The sequence below is a fragment of the Trachurus japonicus genome, chromosome 14, assembly GCF_045865225.1.
Source record: "Trachurus japonicus isolate A0001 chromosome 14, Traja_1.0".
Taxonomy (NCBI): Eukaryota; Metazoa; Chordata; class Actinopteri; order Carangiformes; family Carangidae; genus Trachurus; species Trachurus japonicus.
In genome coordinates, this window is record NC_140920.1 from 25125047 (window position 1) to 25143139 (window position 18093).

Sequence of the window (18093 nt, forward strand, 5' to 3'; positions counted from 1 at the left end):
TGCTGCTGCTGCTGCTGGCCACACACAGACATGCTGCTGCTGCTGCTGCTGCTGCTGCTGGCCACACACAGACATGCTGCTGCTGCTGCTGCTGCTGCTGCTGGCCACACACAGACATGCTGCTGCACGCTCCCAACATGATGTAACAAGAGGGTAATAAAACTGTTTGCCATAAAATAAAATAATAATAAACAGGAGGAATAGAAATATATGTAGGAATACCCATACTAGACAACACAGTGTTGCATTTGTGTAGGCTACTAATTATTCAGAAGTAATTAATTTATAATAATATGTATTTTCAAAGATACTAGGTTCTATTCTTGATAAATAAATGTACTAAATCAAAAGCGCAATATCTCCCCGGTGGAACAGAAGAGTAGAGAACTTGCTTACAGTGGTAGTATCTCAACATTAAGTAGATCAAGTAAATGTTCTCAGTTACATTTGGAAGGGGAATTGCTATCTTGATGGATTTTTATTACTCCTAATGGATTGCAGGTAATCCAATCCATACTAAATACTGAAATGACTCAATGTAAATTCAAAAGTTTAATATTTGCCAAAACTGGCAGCTCTGAAAGGTGAAAAGTTTTCCTACAGGCAGAGACACTTTACAGTGACAGAAAGAGTTCAGATCTACATGCCTCCACTGGGTCTGGTGTTCCTGCAGATAAGAATAGAAATAAACTGTCAAACTGTGGGAATATATCTGGTAAGATTATAGTAGAAGGCACAGGCACAGCACAATCTGTCACACAGTGATGAGTTACCACTTGTATTATTTTTTAATTAAACTTCCAAGCTCTCCCCGGATACAGGGGACAAAAATGTTCTTTAATATCTATTGTTGATGCCATGTGACATAATCCCTTATTATGTATCTGATACAGTTTCCTCAACATGGAAAGCAAAAACAAATGTCAATGACTAACCAAGCCTGATAGTTATTTCTACTCTAGCTACCATTCCACCTGTTTCCTGAGCACCTGCTCAACTGTAGAAAATTTGGATCCCACATCTCTGGCCACTACTGTTGTGCAATTCATAAAAATAAAACAAGAGCCCTTCCAGTGAAGTGCCACAAAAAAATAAAAATCTGTGGATGACGTGCATGTGTTTGATTGGAGGAGTTTACAATTAAATCAGTCATACAGCAAGATCAACATAAAACACCGACCATTTGTTTTTGAAACATATTTTAATTATTACTATTATTATTGATAGACCATTGTTGAACAGAGGTACAGGTATTGGTATTGCAACAGATTGTAATAGTGTGGTGCAGCTGTGAGAGCACTTTGGTAAACCACATGTGCCCAGGTGCTGGAGAACGTGTGTTTCAACAGCACAACAAATTCATATCGATTTGGTCAATATGGCGGCACATTACTGTATATGTGTGATGATGGGAATAGATACAGAAACATACGGACACGTGGGACAACTGCAAGGAGATCATCTGCGAAAATAAAAAAGTTAAAACTAACTAACGTAAACCACTCTGTATTTCTCTCCCTATACCTTTTGCTTCTTCCCGTTAGTGTTTGTTTTAGCAGAGGAAGCGACATCGTTCCCAGTTTCTGACAAAAAAAGCAAACATGGCCTAAGAAGATCTAAGTGCCACGATGTCAGGTTGAAACTGTCCTCTCCAAATCATCTGTACTGTTTCACTTTGACCTGATGATCTCCTCTAGATTTTTTTTTCTTTGCTGACACACATGTATGATTGATTGTTTTGTTTTTTGTTACAGTTCTCGTAGACGTACTACTAGTAAAGAAATATACTGTATTGTGAACTATCAAAATAAATAAAATTATGTTATTTACATAACATATAAACAATACTTCACTAAACTGTTGTTGGTTTTTTTTTATAAGAATAGGCTACTGTATGTCTGTCATGCTTTCATCTGGATAAATGAAGCCATGAATGAGGTTGTACAGAGCTGAAATAAATCATTTTACCTGTACTGCTTTCTAAGAGTGCTGCTGGTTCTCTGGCATCCATACTGACTTTCTCTCCGACCTGTCTGACTGCACCTGAACTGCAGTACTTTTGTGCAAATAGGCAGTCCTCGTATCTGTTGAATGTATATATTTACTACTTAAAACATTTCTTCCCACCCCATACAAGTGGTACAACAACTTCACTTTTTCTTTACTGCTGGAGTATGTGGATGAAGTATGCCTTAAGTGTTGAGGGAAAAAAAATGTAAACAAGGCTTCAAAAATGTGTGCATGAGCATCAGGAACTAACAAGTTCAATAATATGAAACATGAGCATGTGTGGACTGAGGAAAAAGATTAGTTTAAATGTTGAGTTTGCTACACGAGCACCCGGATACTGCTGAATTTTGTGAATCAAGTTGTGATGAATGAAGCAGTGAACAGAAGAACAAAGAGCAATCCGCTGCACCGTTGTCTTAGCAGTCCGTGTAAAATGTAAACTGTAATACTGCAATCCAACATTACAGGAAGGCAACGCCAATACTGTTTAGCACAGATTTATAGCACAAGTGCTGTCTTTGATCGGTTTCCATCACGTATCGTTTTCAGTGAAGATTGTTTTTTTTTTTAATACATTTTTTGTAAGAAAAAAAGTCCTTTCTCCTCATCCGGTACCTCACCTTTTCCTTTTCCAATATGACACTGTTCATCGAGTCTACATTTGCCTACTTCACAATGTCTGACCTCTACTTCTACGCACTTTTTCCATTAGTCTCATTCCACCAAGCTCTTAGGACAAATCAACAAAGACTTACCCTTTATGAAAAAAAGGGAGAAATACATATCAAAAAATGCAGTGAGTAAAAGAATGGATAAATAAGGTTCAATAAAACATGAACATTGGTCCATATTCTCATATTGCCTTGTAGAGCTGCTCCGCCATAAGGAAGTTTCCATGTTGAGCCCGGATCATCACTTAAGGGTGAAGAACGCGCTGTCGCCCTTTCTCGCTCCATGAGCCCTGGAACATGTGCTCAGATGAGAGAACGTTAAAAATAAAGAAACAAAAGTCTTTCACCTCGTTCTGCCTTTTCCCTCTTCATCATGATCCCTGTTTCTAGTCGCCTCTTTAGTCTTTCTCTGCCATCTTTTTTTTCTCCACTGTCTGCCCTTTGATCGATCTCTCCTCCAGGTTTCGGAAAGATGGATTCAGGGAAGATAAAAGTCCACTCCAATTTTTTTCTTTTTTTGTTTTTCCCTCCACAGTTTTCCCCTAGTCACCCCCAGCCTTAGATGAGAGAGTGTGGGGAAGCTGATGTCTCCTCTTCCTCCTCCTCCCCACAGGGAGAAGCTGGATGAGGATTTTCTTCTCTTTCCCTCCTCTTCACACCTTATCCTCCTCCTCCTCCTCCTCCTCCTACTCCCCCTCCTCCCCTCCACCTCCTCTCTAGAAGGGCGAGTTGGGGGAGCAGACAGTGCTGGCTGAGCTGATGGAGATGTCATCAGAGTCAGATGGGAGGCTGGGGCTCGGGGAAGGGTCAGAGCAAGTGTCAGGGGTCAGAGAGGGAGGGGCCATGGGCAGGCCAGGGAGGCAACTAGGAGGCTCCGCCCGTGGTGTTTTTGTTGTTGATGTTGTTACTGTCGTCACCGTTGGCATCGTCTGCAAAGGCAGCAGCATCACATCCGGGTGGCGTCCTCGTCCGAGAACCTGCCCCTCCTTATCAAGAGGGGTGGCCTGAGAGAGGGAGGGGGGAGAGGAGAACACTGTGGTTAGATCCTCTGAAGCAGGAACACAGCAGCGCAGTGGGTCATCTAGTATGGAGGACCAGGAGAGTCTATAACCTGGGTTCACTTAGTTATTTTTAAGTGATTTTTAAAAGAGGGATCGAAAAAAGCAAAGAGAGTAAATCAACAAACAGGTCTATAAAGCTCAAAGTTAAATGATTAATAAGAATATTAGATATGATCAAATAAATAAATTTAAATCCTAATTTGTTTGTTGACTGGTTAATTGGTTGGTTAGTATGTTTGTTCCTTAAAATAACCCAAAACTCTGGGCTGCTTTGTGGCTATCTCAGCCTCTGAAGCCTGGGTAGAATTACAATAAAGTTTGCAACAGGAAATGAAAAAAGGCATATAAAAGCAGAGTTTAATATATATAAATATATAACTATTATAGTCCACTGTAATTTCCATTCCATAAAAAATGATTATTTTTATCAAATCTTGTAAATATAATCTACTTTGATTAAATGAATCTCTTTATTTTGTTGCATGCATTTATCTGTTATTAATTTGTTCAATTCTATTATTAATGCCTCTTGTCAAAGTGCAGTTGTTGTAAATATCAACCGATCAATGGCTTTATAACTCTAAACCTTTGCAACCATGAGTCTCCAGGTCCTCCATAAATCAGTGGATAAAGTCACACAATGGGGGGCAATGGGAGCTGAATAGCAAGTCCTGGTATTAGTAGAGGCAGCCGGGTGGGAAGCATCACATCAAGCAAAATAACACATATAAAAAGAAACAGTGCAATTCATTGTGACAAGCAAAAAGGGGACAGGGTTATTTCTTTGGAAAGGCAGCATTCACAAAGAAATTGTGTAAACAGAAAGTGAGTGTTGCTTAGTAAAAACCTCAGCAACATCCATTTGTTTACTTTGTTTTATAGCACATCTTGAAACGAGACATTTGGGAGAGACATTCACAAGGTTATTCACAGACATCCGGGAGACAGTGATATACAACACAGACGACAGGGCTTTGGCAAACGGCAGACAAAAACGGTGCAGGCGCATGTGTAAAAATCTGCTTTGCAGAGAGCGAGGGATGAAAGGAGGGAGGCGAAAGGCCGAGCACAAAGATCACAAGGCGGGGACAACAACATGAAGCCGTCAAAGCAGCGCAGCAGCACAGCAGCAGCCAGTCAGTCAGCGGGGCAGCACATGGGGAGGGGAGGGGGCGGAGGGGGACGTCAATTTCAGAGACATTATTTTGGTTTGTTTTGATTTCTCGCTGATTTTGTGACTGTCTACCCAGTTGTGTCTCCATGGAAACCTGGCGTACCTTATCCAATACATGGCCGGGTGCTGGTAGAAATCCAACGACCCAGATCTCTGCATAGAAAAGCTGTCATCCAACTGAGCACAAAGAGAAACCAGCACAATCAATCTAAACACCAGTTCGATAGAAACACACTTCACTCAGAGAGTTTGTCTAAAGCAGAACAGGAAACACTCTAAAAATCTACTTGCAGAAACCATTTGAGCTTTAGATGGACCATACTATCTATAGGGCAAATTGACTTGTGGGTGCTGTAGTTTCCAGTAACAAAGACTTACAGAAATGACTGACACTCCTGCAGTGGTGTCGTTGACCTTCGGACTGGTGTTGAAGTGCTTCTTTATCTTCCCTGCTACCGACAACTGATGCTCGTTCTCACAGAGACCCTCGTCCTGTGGCGAGTGGGAGGATATACATTAGCATATATATTTATATGTGTATATATTATAGATATAGAAAAGATGTGAAGGGCTCAGTACTTACAGTGACCCAAGGATGCTCTAGCACCTGGAGGGCAGAGTATCTCTGATCTACCTCCACCTCCAGCATAGATCGAATCAGCTCCTGCAGCAGCAAGCAAACAATGGTGAGTTTTTATTCCCTTTATATAAAGCAAACTTCCTCAAGCACACACACATAAATAGATGATGTCCACACGGATGTAGATGATATTCACCTTGGCTGTCTCTGACACATTGTCCCAGTACGGTAGAGGGAATTCTAGTTGTCCCATTAGTATTTGATCAAAAAGTACCTCCTGATCGTCGCTGCTCCTGCAAACCAAAACATTTACACATGAATGTGAGTAGAGGCACAAAACGCAGCTCTGACTGACAAGTGTTCACAGGAGTATAGAGGGGGAGAAGGAAGAGAAAGAGCTCTCTGTGCCAGATTACATCGAGATTGATTTTTGAAGTGAGAGTAAAATTTCACTTGATGTTAGCTTACCCGCGAAATGGTGGGAAACCGCACAGTAAGATGTAGGTGATGACTCCAGCTGCCCAGATGTCCACCTTAAGGCCATAACTACACAAAGACAAAGCAATGTGATGACTTCAAGGCAAAGACAGAGAAAAAAAAAGGGTTTTTTTTAAATTCAACATTGTCCTTTAAGGCAGAAGACCGCAGCATGAAGCTCTCACCCTGTTTCTGCGATGATTTCAGGTGCTACATATGTTGGGGTCCCGCAGACAGTGTAGAGAGGTCCGTCCACCACAGTCGCCAAACCAAAGTCTCCCAGTTTCAGGCTTTTGCTGCCATCTGCATGCTCATACACCTGAACACATGGGAAACACACTTTACACATGATGTCTCATCATCTGTCAGATCTTTGACAGCAGCAATGACACACATGAGTATGATGTATGATGACAATGTAACCGCTGTGGGAAGGACCGATGCAGCCTTGGCTTGTTATTTTCACTGTCTTCGGGCTACATTTGTGGGGCAGCCACATACATTACATTGTCAGCTGTCCTTCTTTTCTTTTTTTTGATAGGGCCACTTGGGGGTGCCAGACTCTGCTGTTTCCTTATCTGCTATGGAGGGTTTAAGTGTCTTTAAGCTCGTTGTTTTGTGTCAGACTCGTAACTTTGGGTCGACTCTCACAGTCAGTGAACATCTGTTTTATCTCATAAGCCCCACAACAAAGTTAGCCAATAGCTTTGTGACCACAGGATAACATAGCAGCTACATGGCTAGCAGGCACTGGTGGAGTCAAACACAGCGTCATCCAAAAAAAAAAACACAGGGTCATCCCTGTGTTCCCTGGGTTCTATGTTCCCCGCTTACTAAAAAAGGCAAGAAACATAGCAGTAGCATTAATATGTTGTTTGGGGTTAGGGTTAGGGTTAGTTAGTTACTGCTATGTTTCCTACCTTTTTTGGATAAGCAGGGAACATAGAACCTATTTTGCAGGGGGTAAGAGGGGAACATAGAACTCAGGGAACATAGATACGTTCTCATCAAACACTGAGCTAAAAGGTGAGTGACTTAAGCCAAAAACAAAAACAAAAAACAACTATTACAGGTTTAAAAAATGGCCGTATGGTTGAATAACCTGTAAACTGCATTGTTTACAGCAGTAATACACAACTGTGAAGCTAAGACAAGATGCCAACACTCAAATGTGTAGCATTCCTCCTGTGGATGCCCACTCAACCTCAACAGTCCTGGTTTAATTAAAACAGTTGGAAACTGAAAGCAGTGCTGGGGAGGCAGAGCTGCCAAAACACAGGGAAAGAGGCCGGGGCACCATCAGTCTGTTGGGTGTTTGGATGTTTCAACAGAGGTCACTCAGTTGGCTCTGGAGTAAAACATCTGTAAAGCCGCTGCAGGCGAGAAAGTCTCACTATCAGATTTTTTAATTTCTTTTTTGAGTCAAGAAGAGCAGTTTTAGGATGAGAAGACAATGAACAGAAGGGAGAGGGGGGGAGGGAGGAGAAGGAGTGTGCGGGAGGTGTGAGGGCAGCAGGGATGAGTCATCCCGTTGCTCTGTGAGACTCAAGAGTGAGTGATGTTACTTCACTGCTCATTCAGAAAGACGACTCTACTGCGGCAAGTTACATGAGCATGTACTGTATGTAAATCCAGCGTGGGCCCACTCACCAGCAGGTTCTCTGGTTTGATGTCTCTGTGCACAATGTTGAGGCTGTGGAGGTATTTGATGGCGTTGGCCAGATTGTAGAGCATCCCGCTGGCGTCTCTCTCTGTGTATCTGTTGGCAGAGGTGATGGCGTCGAACAGATCTCCCCCCTGTGGACACATCATGATAGACGGACGGGCTTGTCAGTAACAGGAACAATGTCGCAAATATGAGTTTCTCTGGCGCCGTCATGCTGAGGACTTCCAACTTTTTCGCAGCTGCTCATGTTTTCTGCTGAAAAAAGAGTTTTCGCCTAAACAGTCGACTTAGTTTTTGCCTGCTCAGCAGCTGAAATTGTAAACCGTGTATCCTCCATTCCTCACCTTGGCTGAAACATCTCCTCCCCTTGTCTTTAATATTTCACTTTCATTTTAATATTTCTCCCCCTTTAATTCAGCCTCTCCTCTTTTCTACCAGGCTTTTTCTTTTGTCTGTGTCAGTTTCTCATAATTTTCATTCTGTCTGATTCTCACCCTCCTCCTACTCTCTCTGTCTTTCTCCCTCCTATATCCTCTCCCTGTCTCTCTCCCTAAGTGGACTAACTGGAACAGAGGCTTAAAATAGGGATGAATCTCTTCTCTCTCTCTCTGCACAGACTCACAGACTTGCTGTCAAGTGTCCGACTCGCACAGCAACAGTTATTTAAATGTGAGAGCTGACAAATCCCACAGCTCAGCCGCTAAGCAATGCATTTGCAGTTCTTTCCCTTCTGTCTATGGCCAGAAGTATGTGGACACGTAGATGTTACAACTTTATGTTGTGACTATGTTGACATGTTGTTCCATCAGTATTGTTATCAATATGCAGATGTAAGATCCTCCAGTGGATCAAAAAAGTAGAAAGGTTGCGCACATCGAATTTAAAAAGGTGCTGGCCTCAAACATAAATGTAAACAGAAAATAGAAAAGAGGAAACCACATACTTAAGCTCCCTTTATGTGCTGCTTTATTTAGCACATCCAATAAAAAACAGTAAGGTTTCGAGCGTACTTCTCTTCTTCAGACAGGATCTTATATCTGCATATTGATAACAATGCTTCTGCTGCGCTAGGTGAAGGACCCTGGCTGATGCGTTTGAGGTTTGGTTTTAAAAAGCTCACATGTCTTACACTTTTGTGGTGTTTTATTTTAAGTGTTGAGCCATAGCAGGATATATTTGTGCTCTTGAGAACCAAAAACCGTCTCAGTGTAGTTTTACATCTCCTCTCTGGCAACAACAGGTCAGTGAGCCAATGAGAAGAGAGGATCTGAGTCTCTCTTCTGATTGGTGGACTGTTTTCTCAGCAACTGAATAATAATAATAAAAAAAACATTAGATTTCACTCCAAATCAAGCGAGTCTTGGAGCATGGGTAAGGTGGGCGGGGCATGGCTGAAGGTTGTGACTGCTTTGTTGAGACATCACAACGTTACAGAAGTCCTGATAGCTCATTTAAGGCTCTGTTTCTCCACACACTGAATACAGGCTGTGTGCACTTCTCTGTGGACTTTCACAGTATTGATATAGAACCAAGAGCTACTTTATAATCAAACAACACATGGACATCTCGCTTTAAACAATATGAGATCTTTACAGGTTTTTCTTTGAATCAGAAAAGAGCTTTCCCAAAACCTCAATTTCAAACACTCTGTTGTTGTCTGAAATACTGTGCTGTAGAAGAATACTTTTGCCTGCTGAATCTCAACAACAAACCCATGTGTTACATCCATCTCTCTCTCTCCATCCCTGTCATTCTTGCACTGACTCTGTCCACCTCATTCATCCTCAGCCTCCTCTCGATCCTCCTACTTTGGTCATGCTCACACGTACACACATTGCTCCCACAGATTGCCTCTCATCTATATTCTGTAGTACTCCACACCACAACACCAACAGATGGATCACATTCCTGGCTCCTGAATTATGCACACATATTTCTTGACTCAGAGAGCAAGAGAGAATGAAGAATGTGAACACATGAGCGCTGCGGGCCATAGACTGATTCTCTCGATCCCACACTGTGTGACTGGTTGTTGGAATTCATTGTTTGCTTCGAACCGGCTGAAATGTTGCTGCTCTGACTCTGTCACTGATTTCTGCCTCAGTGCTCCTCTCGGTTGCTCTCAAACTGGAGATAATGATCACTGTCATAATAGTAGCATCCATTATCCAAGTTGGGAAAAACATCTTGGCCCTGAGCAGAGCAGATGACGCACAACAACATAAAAATAAAGAATATGCAATCATTTGCTACAGTACGCACCTTGACTAGCTCCATGACTAGGTAGAGTTCACTGTAGGTGTCCACCTCCTCTATGAGCAGGACGATGTTTGGATGTTTGACCCTGCGGAGGATGGCTACCTCGTTCTGGATCATGTGCTCCTGGAACGAGAAGGAAAATTAATTTTATAGCCAAGAAAAACCAACTAAAGGGAAACTTTGATATCTTAAAGAGCAGCTCAATATGAAAATAGAAAGCAGTGTTTCTCTGATCGTCCCTCTGTTGGTGTGATGGGTGTGGTCAGAGGTCGTTGCCACACCCAACTAATCTAACTATTTACATCCATAACATTGAGGAAAGGAAGCAGTAGCCTACTTCTGCTTGCCTGTGTAGATCCTTCATACAGTCCTCATTAGCTTTAGGGGTCATAGTTCGTTGGGGTTTTCATTACCTTTCCTCTGCATTTGCCCTTGTTGATGATCTTCAGAGCGTACTCTCGTCCCGTGGAGTGCTCCACACATTCTCGGACCACTGCGAAGTTCCCGTCGCCCAGCATGCGTCCCACCTTGTAGCGATCTGATATGTAGGACGGCACGGCTGGAACCTCGTCGACTAGAACCTCAGCTGCAAGGAGAAAGCAGGAGGGTTAGAGCAGTTCAGGGACACTTTTCTTGGTTTGGCTCAGTGCTTTCAGACTGATACACCAAGTGCAGAGGCCATTGAGAGTCTAGTTAAAGGCCATAGCATTGGCTGTGGCAACTGTAATGGATAATAATTAGTTGAAGCCCCTGGGACACCATGATGGACTGGCACAGTGATTAGCTCTGTGTCCACACAGCAAGAGGAAATAAGCAGTGTGGTTAATAGACTGATAAGTGGTCGATGCTTAAATTGAACACTGAGGTAAACAACAACACGTCATTAATAAATAATATAATAAATACATAATAAATCTTTAAAAATAGAATATAATTTCTCAAATCTCTTTAAAATATATCTAAATAGATAGGCCAGTTCACTATATCACTTTTAAATTAGCGTCAAAGCCAATGAGGGCTAGTAGCACCCCACATTTTGTCTCACTAAGGCTCAGCATATTCTCTGTAGAGTGTAATCAAGCTGACACATGAAAAAGTAAATGCGGAACCAACTGGTAAATCAAAATGTGAAGATATGCAATGAGCGTTCAGCTAAATATTAATTTGTGCATTGATTTAAGAGACTTGAGGAGGTCCTCATAAAATCTAAGATAAATGCCACATGAGGTTAAGAGCTCCCTGACTCAAAGAGATTAGTTACATTTTTGGTTGTTGTTTTTTTTAAGCTCAGTGGAATTAGTGACTACTTTCCAATATATGCAACATAAATGACTGTCTGTTCATTGTTCCCAGTGAGATTTATGGAGTGAGAGGGGTGATGAGAGACACCAGCGAGGGAGAAGGGGAGAGGTGTGAGACGACGGCGTGCTGAGAACAGGATGTACAAACTGGAAAAACACAGAGATGGGAGTGAGTGTGAGAGAGAGAGAGAGAGAGAGAGAGAGAGAAGGAGAGAGAGAGAGAGAGAGACATCAAAGGTCATGAACATGATTGAGACACGCATCATATTTGCAAGTACATTAGTACATCCCCTGTGTCCGCTGAGCTGATGGTACGTTCTCGTAACAAAAAACCTTCCTCACCTTCAGGAATGAGTGCATCCCCATCCTCCACTGAGCTGGAAACTTTAGCGGAAGACAGAGAGGTGGAAGAACCCTGCGACCCCTGAGGAGAGGGAGAGGGGGGCAAGGGGAACGAAATGAGTTTAAACGGCTGCGATGCCCAGAATAGTTTGTAATCCAACTTGCACTCAGCAGAATACAATAAAACAGTCCCTTCTGCTACAATCCCAGCTGAGGCAAATACAGGCGTCCAAAAATAGGCAAAGGGACATTGTGCATCTCATCCTGAGAACATCCTCATGTCTCTCTTTGTGTTTGCATGTCTGTCTGTTGTATTGTACTGCCTGTGGTGTGTGTGTGCACTGTGCCCATGAAAACAGCCAAAACAGATTTATTTGAGCTACTAAGCTGAATATAAAACCGGTTTCTTATCCAGAAAACCACCTGTATGTGTGTGTGTGTGTGTATTGAACACACAAGTGCAGACAGACTCGCAATCAGCTCCTCTCCATTCACAGATCTTGAAGTAATTCCTGTCTAATTGCACCTTCCTTTCACTCCTCACTACTATCTGTAATAAAACATAAAAATACAGGTTTGGGTGACACTAATAAAGGCGGATGAATACTACCTTTCATCTGCCTGGTAAGTGGGAGGTCATTAGGAGGAAAGAGAGCGGCTGAGATGCGGCGTCTGCATCTATCTAAAGACAAAAACTCATTACACCCTCCTCCTCGTAACCCTCTGTCTGGTTGTCATGGAAGCAACAAGGATGGGGAGCAAGGATCTAGTCGGGACTGTAAATGAGAATCCACCCATTTCCTTTCCTCCAAAACTTGTTGATGGTTTTCACATTCTTTTTACTACAATTTGATGCTGCTCCGTTCGTCTCTTTGTTTGTAATAGGCTATTCCTCCGTTTTTCTCTCCCTCCTCTCCTGCCTCACAGTGAAGGACCTCTGGGGTTTGGAGGTTTCTAACACTCGCAACAAAAATCCCACAGGTGCATGTGGCATATGTAGCCACAGTTTTTTAAATAAAAGCACGGCCCCTTGGCAGATGTGAATTATTAACAAGTGCAGTTTGCTCTGTAAATAGTCTGCTCTATGTACTGTATGTGAGATGTGTGAGCTGCTCTCCATGTGAGAGAGCTTATTAGTGACCACCTCTAAACTACATGATACATTTCACCTCCATCTCCCATCATTGTTGCGCTGGTTGAGCCAGATATGATTGTATAGAATGACATCCCATGCAGAAATGAAACTTTTGACATATTATGTCGCTATATCAAGAGTGATGGTGTAATAAATGTGAGTGTATGTTGACACTCTAGAAAGTGGACTCAGACTTTTGGAACCCACTGTATATGATATTATGCATGTGCAGATACTGACAGGAGGGATAAACTGTATATTAAAGTAAAATTTGTCTACAATATACAGTAAAAAGACATACAATACAAATTTCTATGGACTAGACATACAGTATATGAACATATGAGTTTGTTCAAAATTTAAATAGGTTATCTGTATGTTAGTATCATTTCGTGTTCTTTTATTATTATTATTTATACATATATGTCATATACGTCAAATTCTATACATGTGCATCAATTGCACTCCAACATGGGATATTATAGACTGGAATATTAATTAATAGGGGCTGCTTAGAGAAGATACTGCCAAAGTAATGGAGGCCGGCCACAAATTATTTTAGCATTACATTATTTTGCTATGATAAATGTTTACAACTCCTCTTGAACTTCTTCTGTTCTGATTCAGTTAGTTTTCAGGGGCATATGAAAAAAAACAATAATAGCATCTAGGCCTGTAGATTATGAAATTATTTTCCAGGAAATAAAAGTGTTTCTCTTGTTTGAGTTCATCTCTTTCACCCCGGCCTCATGTGTCCTGTGGTGTCCAGTGGGACAGTGGTGCAGCCCGGAGAGCTGCGGCTGTCAGAGAGGGAAAGGCCACCCATCATGATGACTTGGATGTGAAAACTATTTACAGAGCTGAGCTGCCCTATATCTCTGCCCAAGTAGCTGTCAGCTCTTTTTACTCATCTCTGCTGCTGTGACCTAAAAGCCACCCAGGTGAGTGTAGCCGTGAGTCAGGCTGAATTTGGTTTATGTAATGTTGTTTGGTCGGGCACTCATCCCGGAACAAGCAGACCGACTTAATGCCCATAAAGCCGATGACCCTCCTGCGCTCAGTCGCCAAAACATCCTTCTCCTGCACTTTTATGTTCTCATTCCTGACTCATATATTTACTTTACTCTTGTGCCCTTATCTCACATCCAGCCTCGTCGTCTACTCGCCTTTCTCATTTTGAACTCCCTATCTCTCCCTTCCTGCCACCGAGGGAAACAAAATGCTGTTGCTATGGAAACTGCTCACAGAAAGGAGAGAGAGAGAGAGAGAGAGAGAGAGAGAGAGAGAGAGAGAGAGAGAGGTAGCTTATGAGACTTCCACTGTGGAGACAGAAGCCTATATATGGCCATTTCCTGTCTGCGGGCTGGGAGGTGGATTCAACCTTCTATGAACATTGTGTCTCTTTTTTTTCTGTGTGAAAAGCTGTGAGGCAGACGGAGTGACAGACAGAGGGAGATGGAGAGAGAGAAAGGGAGGAAGGGAGAGACAAAGAGAGATATAGAGGGAGAGATGGAGAGAGAGAGGAGGAAAGATGTATGGAGTCTGGTGTGGTTGATATTGATCACTGGACTTGGCAGGAACTGTCTTGTTATTGTTAGACCATCCCGCTTTCGCCCTGTTGCACAATACGACACACACTATTTCTAGCTCCACATCTCTACACTTTTGCTCTGGCTATGACTCACTAAAAACGCACTCAAAAACACAACTGACAAACCTTTTACATCATGGCTGCAGCCACTGCTCTTCAAAACCCGCAAGGGCAACGCTCTGCGGCTGAATGCTGATCAGCGCATAAGTAGGAATTAAACAGGATGTCCATGATTGACCTTAAATGTGGAGCATCATCTCAGAAGCAGATGTGTGGCAGCAGAGCCACTGATTTATGCTGCGTTAGAAAACGGGAGTCTGTCAGCTGTGGAATGTGTCGCTGGAAATGCACCACACATTTACATAAGCAACTTAAGAGTAATGCCAGCCGCGTCCTCGATGCCCCCGGTTGAATCTGATTACGGCGCACACATCCTAAAGCCGTCTTTCTCTCCGTCCCTTAAGCTGGAGGAGCCAAACCTCGTCCTCCTCCGGCGGCATTTTCTTGTCACTTTCACTGTCGTGCAATATCCAGCAAAAGCAGGATTTATTGGTGTTTGCTTCAGCGGGAAAAATGTAATAAGATTTGATAGAAATGGAGTACTTTGTTTTGTCCCAAGCTCCTACTCTGTCCGTCTCTCGTAAGACCACAAGGTACGGGGAGGTAATATTTCTTGGCTCTTATTTTGTTGTCTAGACAGACAGGAAAAATAATCTATTTGACTCTCGTCTAAAGCGATCAACACGGTTTGGGGGATTCGGTCTTTAAGGTCTGCCAGTTGGACACGTGAGAAAGTTTTCTAATCACGGTCCTTATGGACTGCAATCCTGGGAAATCACAGAAACGTGATTAAATACTTCAGGGGAAATTAAAAAGGGGGGAAGGAGCCTTGAGCTGCCTCATCCAAAAACACAGTCCAGAACAGAAGCAGTGGGACAGTGGAGACATGAATAGACCTCTGGGACTGAGTTTGGGTCTCTGCTGCTAAATGCACAAATTAAGTTAAGTTACATTAAGACAATAATCATAATCATCATCATCATCATCATCATTATCATCACAATCATCCACCATCCAATGAAAATGATCTGTTAGTTCTTGTGTGTGATAAACAACTGTTAATGAACACAAATGAAGAGCATGAGAATAATAACAATCGTGATAATAAAAAAAAGCACAAAAGTAAAATGAAATGACAATGAATTTAATGACATCAACAAAAGGAAATGAATACATGAATCAAAGAAAGATACAAACGGAAACAAATGAGCCGTGAAGAGCTGGCAGCCTCACATCAGAAAATTGCGCAGATGACGGACCAGATTATCAAACAAAACACAATTTACCACGGACAATTGTCCTATTTACATATCTTTCATGTAGCAGCGCGAAAAAAATGTGAAGTTATCAATATTTAGATAAGGATGTGATGTGAATATGAGCTGCATTGTAATTACTTCTGAACAAGTTAAATGTTCAAGAAGAAAAAAATGTTACGCTTTAGAAATTGCAGCCTTTGATGCACTCCCCCCCCCCCCCTATCATTTCCTCATGTGCTGCAGCCAGTCTTTGTGGCAGTGGTCACAGGAAAAAAAAAAAGAAACAAGTCATCTAATGACGTCAACACAACATGAAATAGGAAATATAATACAGACAAATAACAAATACAGTCCTTAGTAACAACACACACACTCACATGGATGAGATGAGATGCTAATTAACAAGTTCATAACACAAACACACACACATTCCTCTCTTTCTCTCTCTCTCTCTTGCTCTCACACTCACACATAATTCATTATGAATCACCCGACACAAAATATAGACAGTAATAATGAGATGGAGCATGCAATTCAATGGACTGTGCACATGAATGACTCAATGGTGAGAGGTGACAGATACTACGGTTGGCGATTAGCACTTCCTTTTGTCTCATTCACTCACACAAACAGTCGCCTGACTGTGTCACAGTTGGGACACTGGAGCCTATTTGTCCTGTCTTCACTCTGTCAGTCACTGTTCTTTGTTATTGCCCTTTTTTTGTTTTTGGTTTGTTTGTTTGTTTGAATGATTTATTTCCCTGTCTGTGTTTTTCACATCTAATGGAGCGAGCAGAGAGCGGGAGGAGCTGTGACCTTGCCGGTTCATTCAGTTCATCTGTTACATGTTTTACACCAGGCGTTGACAGAAAAACAAAATGCATCGAATGTGTCTGTCGGTTCAATAATAAATATGAATGTGAAAGGTTAGGGTGCTCTTAGGGAAGCAAGCGGCCATGAAAAGACTAGAGGAGAGAGGAGCAGGGTGGGGGGTGGATGACTTCATGAATGTAGACCATCTTTTCATGCTTGTGTAGCTAATTCATAAAAAATGGGTCATACTAGCGTGTACCAAGTGTGTAAGACTGTGCACAAATGGCGATTTCATGTATAAATGAGGCGCTTCTCTGCACGCGTACAACTGTGTGTAGATGAGGACAAGAGAAACAAGGCGGCTGAGCTAAGCTATGTCTATGTATAGTCTGCTCAGGGAAATAGGTTGTGATGGTCTGAACCGTGTGAGCAGCCTACTTCAGGCAGCAAAAGTGCCCCTAAGTGTTTAAATGCAGGGTCCGGAGAGGTGAACTCTTTAAATGCAATATTCATAGTAGGTCACTGAGGCTCTGTGGCTGCTCAGGAAATGGATTTATAGGAGCTTTCAGTGCTTTATTGGCTGGAATTTCAAAAAGGATTCCAGCTATTTTTGAACTCCAGATGTTCTTTCAAGAACACAGATGGTAAAAAATTCAGCCCGGGTCATTTCTCTGTGTTAATTTGGTAACGTCGAGTTAGGATGAGAAAACTTTCATAACTATTGCATAACAATAACAGGATTTGGGTTTGTGTAGTCGCTGCTTATTCATGCCCGTTTACACAGAGGTAACACAGAAGGAGAGAAAATGTGAAAATACAGTGTCGGGACTCGGGAACTTGGCGCCTACTTCTCAAAGAAGCTTAGAATTAATCTACAAGGGAAATGATGGAATATAATTTCTCCCTGTGAAGTTAATACTCTTTCATATGGGGAAGTGAGAGAAGCGGTGGGGGCGGGGGTGGGTGAGGATGGATGGATGGGAGCTGGGAGTGAGAGAGAAATTAGAAACTGTCAGGGAGGGAAGGAACAGAGGGAGAGAGTCACTAACAGGGCGGCTGGAGAGAGGAAGAGGCGCAGGAGAGAATTACATCGTAATATGGCTGAGGAGTGTGAAGCTGCCGAGTGGAGACGAGAGATAATGGGCCGCGAGGTTTCCTCCCTCCCTCTCTTCCTCCCCAGCCAAGCCACTGCAGGCTTAGCACGGCGTGTCAGCGAGCACAAAGCCGGGAATAATCTCCCGTTTTCGGAAATACACACTCAACTTGTTGTTGTGTAAAAACTCGAATTTAACTGCTGTACCGCCGAGGTCAGGACTGCACTACAAAGATAATTTGTGAAGGCTAATGTTTGATGAGGGAAGTGGGCGGAAGAAAGCGGAGAGGACGGGGCAGTAATTATTCTTTCCTTTTTCTCATTACATCTGTTTAGCTCCCCTTCACCTCTCAGAACACCGACTTCTCACCATCTCACCCTGGAAACCGGGGAGGAGGAGAAAATCACCACTTTAGACATCTATATTAACCACACCCCGTGTATTCAGCAGTTTACAATGAAATCTACGTAATGGTGACCCACTTCTATTGTTCTGAAGGCTCCGCCGTACCTCGCTCTGTTCTCGGTGACCATCCGATCCAAATCTGATCTGCTCCCGTTTGTCCCAGCCTGACCTTCATATCACATCCATACAACCACC

At 42.6% G+C, this 18093-nt stretch overlaps 1 protein-coding gene across 6 annotated transcripts in view; it reads right to left on the minus strand.

Moving 5' to 3' along the window:
• Positions 1-1182: 1182 nt before the first annotated feature.
• The window catches only part of dclk1a (doublecortin-like kinase 1a), a 51554-nt gene continuing 34643 nt past the window's right edge, over positions 1183-18093 (minus strand). For 3 of the 6 annotated variants that reach the window (XM_085798561.1, XM_085798557.1, XM_085798556.1), the window contains 10 exons: positions 11542-11623; positions 10312-10484; positions 9902-10021; positions 7624-7770; positions 6159-6292; positions 5965-6042; positions 5693-5789; positions 5500-5580; positions 5295-5408; positions 3083-3685 (listed from right to left, as the gene is read on the minus strand). In XM_085798561.1, the coding sequence (XP_085654687.1) occupies positions 3398-3685; positions 5295-5408; positions 5500-5580; positions 5693-5789; positions 5965-6042; positions 6159-6292; positions 7624-7770; positions 9902-10021; positions 10312-10484; positions 11542-11623 (1314 nt within the window). In that variant the 3' untranslated portion in view covers positions 3083-3397. Of the gene's footprint in view, positions 3686-5019; positions 5094-5294; positions 5409-5499; positions 5581-5692; positions 5790-5964; positions 6043-6158; positions 6293-7623; positions 7771-9901; positions 10022-10311; positions 10485-11541; positions 11624-18093 lie in introns of all 6 variants that reach the window. The other 3 variants (XM_085798559.1, XM_085798560.1, XM_085798558.1) reach the window with 2 other exon arrangements.